This window comes from Salarias fasciatus, chromosome 16 (assembly GCF_902148845.1).
Source record: "Salarias fasciatus chromosome 16, fSalaFa1.1, whole genome shotgun sequence".
In the NCBI taxonomy this organism is placed as follows: Eukaryota; Metazoa; Chordata; class Actinopteri; order Blenniiformes; family Blenniidae; genus Salarias; species Salarias fasciatus.
This window is the reverse complement of record NC_043760.1, coordinates 26,064,932-26,081,469: the sequence shown is the minus strand read 5'-3', so window position 1 is coordinate 26,081,469 and position 16,538 is coordinate 26,064,932. Positions and strand designations below refer to the sequence as shown.

The window sequence follows — 16,538 nt, the reverse complement described above, 5'->3', positions numbered from 1 at the left end:
TAGATCTTTGAGTGAGAAGGGCTCTTTTCTCTCAGCCTTGTAGTCGACCATCGGCTCTTGGAGGGGAACCCGAAAGCATCACAGACCTCAGAAAAAAAAAAACAAAAAAAAAAAACATCCACTAAGTTTACAAGCAAAGCCAAACTGTGAATTTTCTTGCAGCGAATGTTGTTTTTCTTTGTGCCACTATGATTTATGGAAGGGGGTGGCAGCATTTGTTCCCGGCCTCATTGTGTATGTGTGCTTCAGTATGATTGAATATGAATTCATTGAAAAACAGGCAATGCAAAAAATGGGAATGTGAGGAGACTGCGGTTTACAGCTCGGGAGTGAGTTATGTGTGAAGCGGTGACGGGAGAGGATGGAGCAGGTCAATCTGCATCGGGTGATTGCCGAGGCTGTCTGAGAAAATAAAGTTGCAGGTTAACTTGCAGAAGGCCCTGTAAGCATCGTCTCTCCTCTGGCATGCTGACCCACTCCTTCTATCTCCCCAGCTCACATTTTCACACACACAAGACCCAACTAAACATGCAGGGTAAATAAACAGTGGAGACGCTCGAGGTCGAAATCCCACACCGGCTAAACATGACCCCACTGCCTGCAGAGTATTAACCTTGATTCTATGGTTAAGGGAGAACTAGAGAGTTGGCAGACATGCGCATCTGGGAGAGAAAAATTGATTTTAAAACTTGTTTTGAAAGAAAAAAATTTACACTTTTTTGGGGAATAAAAAAATCAGGATGATGTACTGAATATATTTCATTGCAATGAATCTCAATAGGTTAGATTTGATGCCATTTTCAAAATGTTGGCGTCAGCTGATACACACAGCCCTCAGTGCAGCTACAGTGTCTAATATGTTGACTCATTTTGTGAGGCAGCCATTAATGCCGTTGACATTTTTACCAGAAAATCACTCGAGCTGCTCCACAGCAGAAATGACGGCAGCGGCGGCGCACGATGACGCCGCACATCACGACCACATCTCAACCGTTTGGCTCAAGTCTCGGAAAGATAAAAATGAATTCTGCATGAATTAAGCCGAGGATTACGCGATTTACACACTGGAGCTCCAGCAGCTGTTTGGTGGCACTGTTTGCCCAACCTGCATCCCCGGGAACGTCGAACACTTCTAAAAGGCAATCGTTCAACCAGCAAATGGGCTCATGGGCTCTAAAAATTGACATCAGCTTTCTATTAGTGCTCACTGCCAATGCAGACGGAAGTAAATAAGATTTGTCACCATTTCTGTGAACCCACACTTCAGTCTGGCGCCGTTTTCCTGGAGCTGCCGACGGCCCGACGCCGTATTGAGCGTCTTCAGTAATGTGCAAAAGCATTTCAAATAGGAGAAATAGTGACACAATAACTCACGCCAAATAATGAGGGTGGGTTTTTTTTTTTTTTTTACCATCATGGTTGAACAAGTGAGAGAATGAATTGTTCCCGCCATCTATACAGGAAGAGTATCCATCAGAAGATCACGAATCTGAAAATATTTACACAAAACTGTGCATTCAACAAAAAGACATTAAGGTCCTTGAAATGCCTATTTGATGTTGTTTATGCGGATAGTGAACGCTGCTTTGTTCTTTATATTTGAACCTAATCTGAAGTGGATTGGAAAATTTTCCCCCTCTCACTGCTTGAAAAGGTCTAATGTAAGAATCTAGCCGTGTTAAATGAGCTATTTTTACGGTGGACGGCCTCGTTGTACCACCACTGAGATGGAGCGTGCGCTAACCGGGTTATTCACCCACATCAATACCTCTGCTGTAAAAACACTTGTAAACACCTGGGTAATAATAACGCACAGACAGTCGATGGGCTTTTTCTTTGATGACACCAATCAATTTTGCTGTAGCTGCATCCCCTGCTCATGCATCACATTTCCACTTCCCATGACGCACCAGCACGAGCGCCGCTCAGCCTTGAACCGCGGCTCCTCCTTGACATGCGCTCCTCAGAAACGGAAGCTGGAATCGGCAACATTCTTGTGTCTTTTTTTTGACATAAATCTGTTTAATGAAGTGCTGCATAAAAGCAAAGCATTAAAAAGACAAATATGAGCAATAATATCAAACACAATCTCCACAACACCCATTCTCAAAATGAAGTACTTCACAGGTTCGTCAGGGCTTCTGGATTTGGCAGTCAGATAGAAATGATGAAGGGCCGCGCTCTGTGTTCACTTTTGGCTCAAGAAAGTCGGGGGGCGGTGGGGGGAGTGGGGGAGTTTCCGGGCTCTGTCACACGAACACGATGCTCAAAGAGTTCAAAGTTTTACAAAACATCAAAATTCCTCCTGCAATATTGTCATGCAATATACATTTTTGACACGACTGAGACAACACTGTCGAGTTTTTTTTTTTCCCTTCCCCCCAAAGAGTTCTCACGTCCAGGCTGGCAGTGAACGGGTTTCAGGATCTCACAGCCGTCCCGACTGTGGCTTTCCGGTGAAGACAACCCTTCTGCCTGGCATCGGGGGGGGGGGGAGCAGAGGAGGACGCTGGGAGTCCGTGATTAGAAGACGCCTTTCACAGTTCGGTTTCAGTCGTCTACGATCCTACCTATAGGTGTCACATCACATTTCACTAAATAAACGCGACTCAAGCAAAAAAGCATTAAGTGGACCCATTTTTGTGACTCGTCTGTTAAAACTATTGTACAATTAAAGCCACGTTAGATTTCATTATAAGTATAGCGTATACAGTGTTTTAACACTGGTCAAACTTGACAACCCGGTATGAAATGCTACAGACTGCAATGCGCAGGACGATTCTAGCATTTCTACATCTACCACATTGTCAACACACAGGCTATTGACATGATGTGCTTGGTGCAGTTGCCTGGCAACACAAGCAGCACAGTTTCCAGATATTTAGAGCAAAAAAAAAAGAAAGAAAAAAGAGAGAGAGAGAGAGAGAAATAAAGAAAAAATCTTACAAAGCTATGCAAAGTTGTATAAAACAATAAATAGAAAATCTTTTAAAATAAAGCAAAAGTCAAACAAATGTCCTCGTCAGTTTGTTTCCTTACAGTGTGCAGATAGGTGCCGTGTGGTTTATTATACATCTACACGTCGGTTATCTTCAGTGTGGCTCTTCAAAAAGTCATTTTTCTTTAACGAGTATGCATCGGATACCTTTTAAAGACAGGGACGGAGTGGTGATATCAGGAAGTAACTGTGCAATAATTTAACGTCAGTGTAATTTACCCAGGACAAATGAACTGATTCGACGTGTGTAAAAACAGACCTTTTGCCAACAAGGCCTATAAATCCACAGCAACAGGTAAGAAGACATATTTACAATCTGCCTCCAGACCAATCGGGTTCACTCGCTCCGCTCTGAAAACTTCACACGTCAGCTGCAGAGGACAGCACTGAAACAAGGAGGACTTGGCACTGGAAAATAAACAATAAAAATAAAAATCACTCGCGATAAAAGTACATATATCCTCAAAAGCAGAGAGCTGTTGATTCCTCCGTCGCTTCAACCTGCCCCCCTGTTCGGGTTTTCAGGGAGGAGGAGGAGGAGGAGGAGGAGAGCAGGACAGTCTCCCACCAAGGCCAGAGAGTCTGGCAGTGTTTAAGTGGCGCACCAGGACCTGCTTCTGTCTGCCAAGGCAAATTCATTGTGAAGGCAGGTGGGCCAACACACACACACACACACACACGCACACACACACACATACAAACACACACATCCCCACTTAGGACACAGACTTGTGTGTCCTAGCCTTTGTCTCGGTGCAGCCTGGCAACCAAGTCAGCAGCTACAAAGTCAGTGGGCACAGAGCATCGCCATGGTAACCAACACAGTGGGCAAGGCTGTGGCTGCTCTTGGATCAGTGCTGAGACTCGCTTTTTTGGCATCCACTTAGCGCCAAAGTTCATTATAGAGTTCCTTCTCCTGCATGTTCTTCCCGGATTGGTCATCGATTTCAGGTGCAGTTTGTTGTTTTTGTTTGTTTTTTTGAAAAATAGACAGATATTTAGATTAATAAAAATCAAAATGCAGGTGTGAGATTAAGTTTCACAGAGATGAGAGAGGCTCACAAGACTCTCCTGACCTTCAATTCCCAATCGAGCGGACATCCGCGTCAACATGGTGCGCTCGCTCTCGTCCACACAGTCTTCACGCACGCACGCACACACACACACACACACACACACACACACACACACACACATCTGTTAACAGAAAACAAACAGCCACCAGGGGAGGGAATCTTTAGAGCTAACTCAACACAGCAGTGAATGACAATAAGGTCTGAGGGCGGAGTCCAGATCTGCTCCCTGGCGTTCTATCGGCTGAATCCACGACGTAAATATGAGGCAGGAGGGGTGGGGGTTCGAACCCCTTCCTGGCTTAGTCGACCGAGCCGGGGTGCAGGCTCAGCGCGGGCGGGTCGAGGCAGGTCGGGGAGTAGCTCAGGTGCGGCTCTTTAATCCACAGGAGGGGGGCGCCGTTCTTGCCCTCCTGGCTTTTGTTGTTGTTGCGGCTCTTGTAGCGCACCAGCAGCACGGCGATGAGGAGGATGCCGAAGATGGGGAAGGGGTAGAAGAAGACGAAGTAGAAGAGGGAGTCGTTGGCGCACACCACCGACTGGAGGGTGGACACTGCGGGAGGAGAAGACCGGTCAGAGTCGCTCACACATCGAAAGGAGCTTCTCTTGGAACAGGGAGAATTACATCCATAACCCAAAATGGACATTTAAAGGAGTTGCTGCCTGATTTTTATGTCTCTCCCAGCTGAAAATACTCTTCAGCTATATGCTGACATAATGAATCCATTTCAACTCATAAACTCTCGCGCTGCCGTTGGCGTTTTTAACGATGGTGCTTTAATCTTAAACACCGAGCGTCCGTCTCCGGCTTACACTTTCACGAAGTTTGTCAAATTATTATATATGCTATAACTAGGAATGCTAAATCATACGTTTCTGTGCCAAGCTGGAATGGTGTTTCAAATCCATTATTGGAATCATATACATGATTCAGCCATAATGTAGTTGAGGAGAATAGCGCTCTTTATGGCAGATCCTCTAAGTGGATGGGATATAGGTAAACACTTTCTCCTTAAATGTGTTTGAAGAGGTAAAATTTGAGTGAGTTTGAGCGAATTGTGATAACTAAATGTCAGCTCATTTCTGAAAGTGTAGTTTTTGTGATGTGCATGTGGTCAGTATCTATCAAAAGCAATGCTCTGATGCATGGAGACCACATTATAACATACAGACATTCTGCAGGTGGTCGTAATGTTCTGGCTGTGTGTTTTCTCAATTATGCTTGAAGTAAAAAAAAGGCAATAACTCCTACAAAAACACCAAATTGAATATGAAGACAGGAAATTGGTTTCCGCATCATCCAAAAATAAGCAGCCAAGGAAACTGGGAGGATTCAAAGGTTCTTACCTCGCTGCCGTACTCTGACAAAAATGAACCCGGAGTTGTTGGTGGCCAGGTGGTACCAGGCATTGCGGGGGTTGAGAAGCCACTCCTCAACATGGCAGTAGTATCGGCCGGCATCTGTCGGCCGGGCACCTTGAATGGTGAGGCTGTACTGGTCGGACGCCATCCTCTCGAACTGCAGGCGGGAGTTTGGCCCCGCCTCCTCCCTGGGGCTGCAGTTCCCGTTTCCGAAAACGGCGTCGTGGCCGATGGAGAAGACGCAGTCCCCCTCCCTGTCGTCGTCCCCCGGCTGGCCGTCGCCGTCCTCGTCCTCGGAGCGCTCCACGTACCAGGACACGGAGAAGCGGGAGTCCCTGGAGGACTGCGAGGGGATGCTGCAGCCCAGCCGGATGGAGGCGGACTCCTCCACCGTGATGTTCGACTCCACTTCCTCCACCTGCAGCCGAACGTCTACGGAGGTCCAGAAAAAGAAAAAAAAAAAAAAGGAAACATTATTAACATCTATCTCTTAAATCTGTGCGACAGCGAAAAGGCTTAGTGTTCACTTTAAATGAATAGTGATTACTCAAGAATGTCTAATCATTTCAGCTTTAATTCGGATACAGCCTGATTAAATCACAGTCATTGGCAATTAATCTGATTAACATTTCTTATTCTTTGATTATAATCGTTATTCACAAATAATGAAAACAAGCAGTTTAAAGCCATCAGCGAGGGGCTGGGCAAATTGAAGTTGACATATTACAGCATTTTTTAATTTTATTCACAAAATGATATAGATAATAATCAGCACGTGATTGTTTATTCACAAACACAAGTTGCAACCTTGATTTTAGCTGTTTATTATGAATTCTTCCCATAATATCTTTAGATTCGACTGAAGAATTTTGCAGTCGCGACACCAAAACGTCTTAAACGTAAAAACAAAAGTGAGGAGAAAAATGAAATCAAAATCCCAGAGTGCAGCTCATGGCTACCACCACTTTTTTTGAGTTTCCCAGCAGGGTTAGATCCTCGCCCGAGGCCGGTGTGTCTGTCTGTGGGTATGCTCCCAGCCTTCAGGGGTGCTGCTCTGACCCAGTTCCACTGCAGCTAAACCAGAGTGGCGGTGAAGACTTGGCTCGCTCGGGCTGCTCGCACATACAGTTTGGAACGGGCTTCTTGTTAAAGCAGAATAAGAAGCAGAATGCATGGCAGGAGAACGGCGAAAAAAAAAAAAAAAAGAAGAGGCATGTTCTGGCACATATCTCTCCCCATCTTTCCACTCCACAGGCGCATTTCTGGAAGATTTCCTGAGTGAATGTTTTACCACCTTAATGAATATCCATGATGCTTGTACTGCATCATAAATTCATCTTGGGAAGATGTTTACATGTGAATGAAAATAAAATACAGTATGGCAATGCATAATATACAGAACCATTCCTGTTTTAATAATGCACCAGTCCGAGGGAGAGCGCTAATGCTTTGAATCAAAGGAAGGAAACAAAAGCATGAGAGGGATCGATGCTTTTCCAGAGAAAAAAGCCAAACGCAGAGTGCACGTATTCCCAGATCTCTCCATTTGTGTCAGTGCACCAGCTACATTAATTGTGACACTAGTGGCAACTTAGAACAGCGCTGCTATGAAAGTGTTTTCTTTGCCCTGCAGGCATTCCACCAGATGTTTTGATCCTCACATTCTAGTTGGACTGAGGCCATAGAAGAGAATTCACTCTGAATTGCAAACAGGACACCTGACTGCTCTGCGAGATGTCTGGGAAAAGAAAGAAAAAAAAAAAAAAGTCACCTTCTTGTTTATTTGTGTTTGGTGGCACAGTGCGTCTTTGTACAGGAAAGGGAGCAAGGCTGCGCTAAAGAGGAAAATGTATTTTCAATCAAGGAGAGAAAAGTATACGAGCGTGGGTTTTTGCTTAAGAGCTGCCTGCAGTGGAGATGTAACGGTGGCAGGAGGTGCATCGTGGCTTCAGGGGGACATTTTTCAGTACAGGACAAGAGGATTAGATCCTCCGTCAGCCGGCATGTCTGCAGTCCATTTCTTCCAACCGAGCGCTGCCTCGAGGCTCGTGTAAGGTCGCCGGAGTGAGACGGCCTTGAGATGTCGAGGACGGTATGTGGCAGCGGGACGCGGCGGGGGGGACAGCAATTTGGAGGAGGAATTGGGTTAGCAATGTTCCACTTGTCAAGAGTATGACAGCCAATGGGGCAAAAGTAGCGGTTATTTCTGTGCAGCGGGATTAAAAACACATTTAAAAACCCGCATTCTGGACGGCGTGCTCACCTGGCTGTTTGACCAGAACCTGCGTGAACCCCGACGACTCCCGGGAAAGTCGATACCAGGCTCCGTCGGGGTCGCTGAGCCACTCCTCCACCAGGCAGTAGTAGGTGCCGGAGTCGCTGCTCTCCGCCCGGTTCAGCGTCAGCACGTAGAGGCGCGGCGACAGCCGCTCGGCCTGCACGCGCCGCCGCAGCCGCTCCTCGTCCGCGTACGCGCCGTACTCGAAGGCCCCCGAGCGCTCGATCCTCAGGAGGAGCTCGTCGGCCTCCGAGCCCGTCGCGCGCCTCACGTACCACAGCACGGCATGCTGGGAGTCCGGGCTGGTCTGAGAGGCGATGGAGCAATTGATCCTGACGCGGCTGTCCTCCAGGTACACCCGCGACTGGTTGTTCTTTTGCACTTTCAGCTTGCTCTCTGCGAGAAAGTTGAGGGAGAGGAGAGTGTTTGGGAAAGAAGAAGAAAGAGCAGACAGTCATTCTTAAAGTTGTAGGGAAAATGTGAAAACCGGTGACAGGTACACAATGCAATTTCTCTTTTGTGACAGACGACCTGTAGCTGGGTTTATTTCTGGTGGCAGCAGGGCAGGAAAAGATAGTGGAGCGTGGGTGGGTGTAGCGGTTGACAAAGAGAAAGGAAGAAAGAAGAGGGGAAGAGGCAGGAGGAGGAAATGTCAAGCGAATCAAAGCAGAGAGGATAGGACGTCTGTTGGTATCAAGGTAGGAATGTAAGATAAGATGCAGAGCAGGGGAGCAGAGTCGGGTGCATGTGAAGAGGGTGGATTGTAACAGAGGCCTATGGATATTATTAGGTGAGATATAAGACAAAAGCAGGCCAGGGGGTCTTGTCAGCCTGCCAGAGAGGAAACGAACAGGGAATGCAGTTATAGCGTCAAGCGAAAGGAGGAAGAGCGCAGATAGGAGGGGAAGGAAGACGGCAGAGAGGTGTGACTGAGATGTCAGGAGGGAGCCCAGGCCGCCCTGAGTGCTGTGACAGGATTGGTTACACCGACATCGGTTGTGGGATAGGATTAGCTGCAGGTACATCAGGTGTGACCGCCACCAGAGCCCTACTGTCAAATGCTCGGGGGGCAGGATTAGTTTGGCACAAAGCATGTAGAAAAACACACAGAAATGCATACAAACACACACACACACACACACACACACACACACACAGATTCTTGACACAAGATGTATGAAAATACAAGGACAAGAAGAAGAAGAAGAAAAAAAAAAATCGGCACCGTGCAATTTTCTAAAGCGAGGCACTTAAGAGCGAAACATTTCTTCCGCTGCAGCTCCTGCAGTAATTTGCATTTGACATTACATGACATAAATTAAAAAACTTATTCAGGTGAAAATGAGCTTATAACATAACAATTCTAATCACAGGCCTTTTCACTCGCACCCAAATGCCACTCAGCTCGAATCAAGTCACGCCAGTCTGCACACAAGCATCCGTAATGCAGATATTCTCATTATATTCTTCGAGGCGGGCAGAGCCGGTGTGCACGGATGTTATCAACAGAGATAACCATCTTCGGGCCGGTCTGATTGGTGGGACTGATCTTCTGGTTGGCAGACAGCAGAGAGTCTTCGGACTGAGCCTGATTTGTGGAAACTTGAATCTGGGCTGCAGACACGCAACGTCAAGATATGACAACTCTCTGCTTCTGCCCGGCGGACGGGCATAGTTAGTGGAGGAGGTATTTTTGAACCATAAGACTGATATCTGTCAGACTTCACCAAGCAATAAAAGTTACAGAAAAAACAAATAAAAAACAGAGCCTGTTAAACACAGGCGATCTTTTCTTTTCTCTCTTTTTTTCATTTTTAGTAGTATCTATATAAGCATAAACCTTGCCATTTGGAGAGTCATGCTTAAAAGAGCATCCTTGTAAACACTCATGCGGTTTGGTATTACATCCGAGTATTAAACCTACTTTTTTGGCATCCGTTATGTTGCATCTGTTCCACTCAAAATTAAAAATTGTCAAGTACCTAAAGCTGGCGCCACATGCTGGCTCACAATCACACTGCGGTTCACTTCTTCCTTAATCAGGCCGCCTCTGATTAAAATCTTTTTCAATTTGGAGACGAGTTTACTTAGAGACAGAAATTAAACTGTACGCCGTCTGCGTTTGCATGTTTACCATTTAAGTCAAATACTGAAAAGATTTCGTACGAAAAGGTTTTAATGTAGGCAAGGTCTCGTATACAATCTAATCACAGGTGAACAGAATCAATAGCTCAATGTAAATAACTTCATTTGTTGAAAAGTTGTAGATAACATTTAAATTCAGTTTTCCTTTTCAGGATTGGCTACTGCCCCAGTTCTCAAAAGGCTGGGATGCGGGATGCTTTGTGAAATGTGAATCAAACAGATTAACATAATTCTTAAACACAAATTTATATTTACATTAAAACAGCCAATGCAAATCAGCTTTCCTTTGCTATTCATTCCCTTTTTTTTTTTTTTTTTTTAGCTTTGGTGCCTTCAGGTGCCGACAGCCAGGCGTCTGATCTGTTCCTCTCAATGCAGAGAGATGCTGAGATGTAAATCTGCAGTCAGCTGTGATCCTGGATCTCCACAGTCTGAGCCTCGATTCTCCATGTGGAGTTTACATGAGACCACCGTCAGAATTTCACACTTCAGACGACGGAAATGAACCTCTACCCCGTCCAGTGCAGCTCAGAGTTGTGTGCGTGAGAGAGACTGACATAACCACGCTGGCCGTCTAGCTGAAGAATGAAATGTAATCCCAGAGTCGTGTGTGAGCAGGTGGAGACTGATCACCTCGAGACCCTGAGGAGGACGAACCAGGAGGCTGTTCCTCCACTGCAGAGGCTCCGGTTTGTTTAAACAATACATCTTCCAACGGTCTCTTGTTTTTGTTTTAAGATTGTACTCATTCCAATCCTGATACTCAGCTCATCCCAAAAATGCATGTTTCTTTAAATGTGGCATCATTTAAAAGGGACATAATGGACCAAACATAAATGATCATTTTTAAATAAAACTGGAGCGAATATTAACTTTTAAGAAATTCTTCCTATTTTTCTACATTTTCTCCAGAAGTTGTCAATCTCTTTGACTCTGGCTTGTAGAATACTGGAAACCACAAAGAAACTCTCTTTTGAGTTTCCCCTCAACTCTTCTTCTGTGTTAAACAACCCTCTGCATTTCCAATTTCATGCAAAGTCCTAGCTCACGATAGGATTTGCTCTGACTGACTGACTGATTGACTGCCTGGGGTCATAGCCATCTGCTTGAAAATCCTCCACCTATCCACAGATTGACACCCATGCTTAAAAGGGAATCTCAATATTTGCAATATACATTTAGCGAGCATGCTTTTTTTGGTTGTTGTTGCTTTACAAAAATGCACAGCTAAAGGCGTAGCCAGGCCACTTTATTGTGCACGGGTATTTAGCACTAACATCTAATTACTCACCATCATTACCTCTGTGCTCACCAGACTTAGTAGGAAGCCTGACAATGCTCCCGTATGGAATTACGGCAGAGCCCTGTGGATCCTGGCAGATCTCGCTTTCTTCTTTCTACATGAGAATTACCTCCAAACTTCCCGGAGTGGAACCATGCAGGATTGGATTGGCATGAGACAAAGCAAATTCTCTGCCATTTCCATTTGAAGTTTAAATCAGAAGCAGGGAAAAAACAGGGCTGAAAGCATGTTGCCATACATCAGTGTTGATAAGAAACTCCTTCATCAAGTATAAAATAGACTCGTTACTTCATAAGGCAGTATCATAAGATATTACACAATAATATTATTAGGGATTCACTCGACCAGAAGAACAAATAAAACACATTACTGATGTGCAAAAAAAGGCAGTGCAGAAATACATTTTTCCTGTTTCAAAACAACTTTAAAGTCTGAGCTCCCTGCAGAATGGTCTTGCTGTGAAAGCGACTTCACAGAGCGGCCTGTCACATCCTCTGACACGTGTCCGTTCCCACAGAGGGAGAGGTTTCTCCACTCAGCTACAGTACGGCCATCTGACAGGTTGCAATCGCTGACGCAAGCAGTAGACAGGCAAAAAAAAAAAAAAAAAAAATCAATATGACGTACGGAGTGTGTGCGCTGCTTTTTATTTATTTATTTATTTTCATGTGCAATTGATGACAAAAAAATCTTGTGTGTTGCGTGAATGGAGTAAGTGCAAGGCACGAGTTCAATCACAAGCTGTTAACGAAGCCGCTCGTCACGCGCGCATCCCCTCAACAGCGAGAGCGGCCCCGTGCTCGGGTGTATCAGCAAGGCTGTCAATACCTATTTTAAGTGTTATCACATATTCTTCGCCACTGAGTTTTTAATGAGCCTCAAGTGCTCATCCGCAAAGTGAGACAACGGCGTAACTGGAAACACTTGTTCTCACTGCTCCGCATTAGTTCACGTGCCAGTCAAGTTGTCAGTCGAGTGAAAATGAAACCGTGTGCCACTTTACATGCAACAGCCTTCAGCTCCCAACTCATTAAAAAAAAAAAAAAAAAAGCCCTTAGTTTATAATTTAAGCTTCAGCATAAATGTACTGAGCCTCTCGTCTTTTTGGATGTGGTTTCCACGGCAACAAGGTCTCCATGATAAACATGCTGTGGTGCTGATACTTTTTCTTTAAAGTGTGTCAATGAGAGAAAATTCCCAAAACCTTGTGCTAACGTCATTAGATGACATTAGATCACATGTAAATCTAAAGGCAGATTCTTGCTGTTCAAAGTGGCCAAAACATTTTTCACTGGTTGAAATGAAGATGTAATGAGAAACCTGTCACGGCTCCACTGGAAGCGCTTGTGTTTCAGCTGTTTACCGGGCATGCAGCAGCATTACGGCACGAGTAAACACACACAAATCCACACAGAGGAGTCGCTAATTGGCTCATTGAACTCACGCCTCACCCCTCTTCCATGTGTGCCTAATTTGTCTGGTTTAATAGCTACAGGAAAACCGCATAGTTGAGACAAAGCTGTCTTTATTCCTTTTTTTTTTTTTTTTTTGTTCATCGGTGGAGGTAAAATACACAAAGGCTAAAAACAGCAGAACACTCTTGATACAGAAGAAAGATAGCGCTGCGCACCCCAAACCCCAAAAGCAGCACCGTTGTACAATCGTTGTTCACGAAGCAGAGCAGATAAAAACAAGTTTGCGTCCAGGGGGAGCAGAAGTGTAGAGCTATGAATACTAGGATACCACTGTGGCACATCACTCACACACACACACAGATACACACACACACACACCGCGTGTGTGCTTGTAACAGAATTTTAGGATAACTTCAAAGGAGCTACAAAACTGCCTGGCCCGAGTGTTCAGAGAGCAGACTACAGCTGGAGATGGTAAATCAAAGAATGTTATCCTTTATTCTTTTGTCTAGAGAGGAAATTCAATTCATTTCCCATTTCTGTTTTGTGCTGCGGCTCCAGGTGAAGTCTATTAATACGGGACAGGCTCTCGGGTCGAAGTGCCCGACTCAAACCTCTCAGTTTCTGTCGTTTTATCACAGGACTCTTTTAAAGCAATCAATGAATCTTTCCTCCCTCCTGTGTTCCCCTGATCTCGGTCCCCCCCTCTGTCTCATCATCTGATGTTTTCCTGAATATTCAGCAGACCAACCTGTGAGCTCATGAATATTCATGAGGCCTAAATGAAGCACAAACACCAGCGGTGCTGATGGGGTCTCGGGGCTCAGGCTGACATTTTGCATCTTTTAGTCCATCGGGTCATGAAAGCAACGCAGACAAGTCGAGGATGGATCTATCTGAAACGCCAGAAACAGAGGGAAAAGTTCTTCTCTGAGCAGACGGGATGTGAGGGGAAAAAAAACAGGGAACTTAAGGGAAATATAATCAAACTATTCAGTTCAAGAGCGAGAGTGAGTGTGCAGAGGGAGGGAGAGAGAGAGCCAGGAAGAGATGAGAGAGATGTAAAAGACAGAAAGTGAGAACATGCTCCTGGGGGGATTTTCAGAAAGCAGCAGGCAGTCTCTCCAGCTGTACTCCAGAGGACTTATAGTCTTAATGGCTGCCTGCTCCGCCTTTAGCATTAGCGTTAGCACAGCCGCGGGCTTATCCGCAGCCGGGACACCAAGCATGTCAGGACTGGGGGCTTTAGACACACCCTGATCCCCTGCAGGACGGCTCTGCTCGCCACACTGACGCCTCACGCACAAACAGCGGCGCGGCCCGGCCTTCCTGGACCTCCGTCACCGGGCCGGAGATCAGAGGCGATGAGGGATGGGGTTCCCCTGACTGAAAAGTGGCGCCTCTGCTGAACCGGGAGCCTAATTTCTATGCTAATGACGGTGATGTATCTATGATCCCATTGTGTCAGAGGGATATTACTACTTCTCATCCCTCCCCTGCAACTCCCCCCCCACAATATCATTAAGACCGGGCTAATTATGGGGATCTGTGCACATAATGCTGGCCTTGAACTCACCCGTACAGAGACCACACACACACACACACACACACACACACACACACACACCTCCTTCCATATAATTTCTGTTCTTTAACATTAGTACATATTCAATGAGAACATGTACACACTGCGCTGTGTGAAAGGACGACTGTTTCAGGCTGGAAAATGTATGCAGATGAGGTGGGAGATGCAGGAGGTCAGCGATGGGGAACTCCTGGACATGAATGACCCAAAAGAAGTTTGCAGGAAGGGAAAAAGCATAAAGGCAGACTAGATTGAGCCGTGCATGTGTGTGTGTGTGTGTGTGTGTGTGTCTGTGTGTGAGAGAGAGAGAGAGCGAGGGTCTGCCAATAAGAATAAAAGACATTATGCTCATTAAAGCACAGAGAACAGTGGTCATTCAGTTAGTGCAGGCAGGAGAGTGTGCATATTCAGGAGGCAGCACTGCCGAGCCCTTCCTGCTTGCTCCCACTATTAGCCACTGATTTACATGGGGAGCAGCAGCACTGTATCTAGCTCTGAGTTATGACTTCAATTACAGCAGCAGCAGGACACACAAGTGCTTGTGTGCACACATGGATGCACACACACACACACACACACACACACACACACACACACACACACACACACACACACACACACACACACACACACACACACACACACACACACACACACACACACACACACAGGTGCTTAAGAGAGATGGAGGGACACAACACAGAGAATCTCATTGTGGCTGCAGATTGGGCCGAATAAGGAAATGAGCCCAGGATGGGATTGGGTTTGACAGAAAAATGTGTGTGTGAGAGAGAGAGAGTCTCGGGGCTTGCTCTTGTGAGGAGGAAGACATGCGGGGAAAGAATTTGACCTTGGGTGTCTGGCGCAGACGTGATTAATCAAAAACCTTTTACGAAATTATTTTCTGTTTCACTGCGTCCCTCAAAGTCTCTTTATTTATCACACATTACGAGCGATCAACAGCGAGTGCTCTCTGATTATTTGCATACAAAATATATAAAATCCACACAGAAAAGGGCAGGCACGTACACGGCTCCCGCGGCCTCACGCGTATAATTACGCCTCAGGTGAGCTCATGGAAACCCTGAACCGAATCCAGCGCAACAAAAAAAAAGAGGGCGCAGGAAAGATTTACAACCCTGTCACCAAAAATAACACAGTGATAAAACCGCCATTGTGTGCAAACATGCACCGCTGCCATATTCCTATTATTCAGGAAAACACTGACAATGGTATTTCAGGAAAAATGTAAACATAATGAAGAGAATTACGAGGAGGAGGGAAGCAGGGAATTATAAAATATTGAAAAATCACAGGAGTGAGGAAGGAGCTGGGGGCGCGTGCGGAGGGAAACATGCAGCTAAGTGAGAGCGAAGGGGAAAGAAGACATTAGAGACTTATGAGGAGAGTGAGAACAAAATATGAAAAAAAAAAAAAGAGAGCAGCGGCTAGAAAAAGTACACGAGGGCGATGGGCCGGGGCTTAATGAAGATGGACGGCGCCCATCCCTGCCCTGATAAGAAGGAATCTCCAATCACTGCAGCAATGCCAACGCTATCAATAAAGGCCGGGTGGCGACAACTTCAATGGCATGAAAGGAGAGTGCACGCAGCATCTGTTGGTGTCGGCCCCTATTAAATGCGAAGACACCCTCAACTATCCAAAAACAGAGACAATGACAGAGCAGACCGTGCTGGACAGGATAGTGGGAGGAATAAATCTGCTAACTCAAAGCACCACGACAGAAGAGCTGAAAAGAGAGCGGGGATGAGACAAATAATTAAAAAAAAAAAAAAAGAGAGAGAGAGAGAAGAAGACACCCTCTCCTGTATCGTGGTGTTTGATCATGTGAGAGAAAGGTAGCCAGGCAAGCGTAGGTGTGTGAGGAGGAATGAGGAGAACTCTAAGTGGGGCACCCTCCCCACCCTCACCCGCCTTCCTCACCATTATCATTCTAACTCAGCCAATAACCAGACGGCCCTAATATCCCACTCCCTGTGCAAGACTCACACACACACACACCCCAAAGACGCACACACACGCTTACATTATGAGAAAAACGTATTGATCTTCCTAAAACATCATTAATCTAAACTCCGGTTCCATTAGGGAAGATTCAGCATAATTAGTTTTCTGTGTTTTCAGTGTGCGTTCAGTATGAGTTATGAGCAGACGATATTGGATTGTGTTGTAGAGAGAGAGGCTTCCCCGGTGATCTGCCATGCATAACATGTGTTTGCTATGATTGCATTTCGGAGAGAGACAAAGAGAAAACTCAATCAGGTGCAATCTAATACTGCCGTTACTGTATCTGGATCCGCACGCCCAATGTTTATGCTATTTCTGTGCGTTTGTGGCCGCATTTCGCTGTGAGGGATA

At 45.7% G+C, this 16,538-nt stretch overlaps 1 protein-coding gene across 1 annotated transcript in view; it reads right to left on the bottom strand.

Annotated features, from left to right (window-relative positions):
* Positions 1–3,867: 3,867 nt before the first annotated feature.
* The window catches only part of igsf3 (immunoglobulin superfamily, member 3), a 67,657-nt gene continuing 54,986 nt past the window's right edge, over positions 3,868–16,538 (bottom strand). Inside the window, exons 7-9 of the mRNA XM_030111771.1 lie at positions 7,697–8,107; positions 5,419–5,865; positions 3,868–4,624 (exon numbers count right to left, since the gene is read on the bottom strand). Coding sequence (XP_029967631.1) covers positions 4,374–4,624; positions 5,419–5,865; positions 7,697–8,107 — 1,109 coding nt within the window. The 3' untranslated portion in view covers positions 3,868–4,373. The remainder of the gene's footprint in view (positions 4,625–5,418; positions 5,866–7,696; positions 8,108–16,538) is intronic.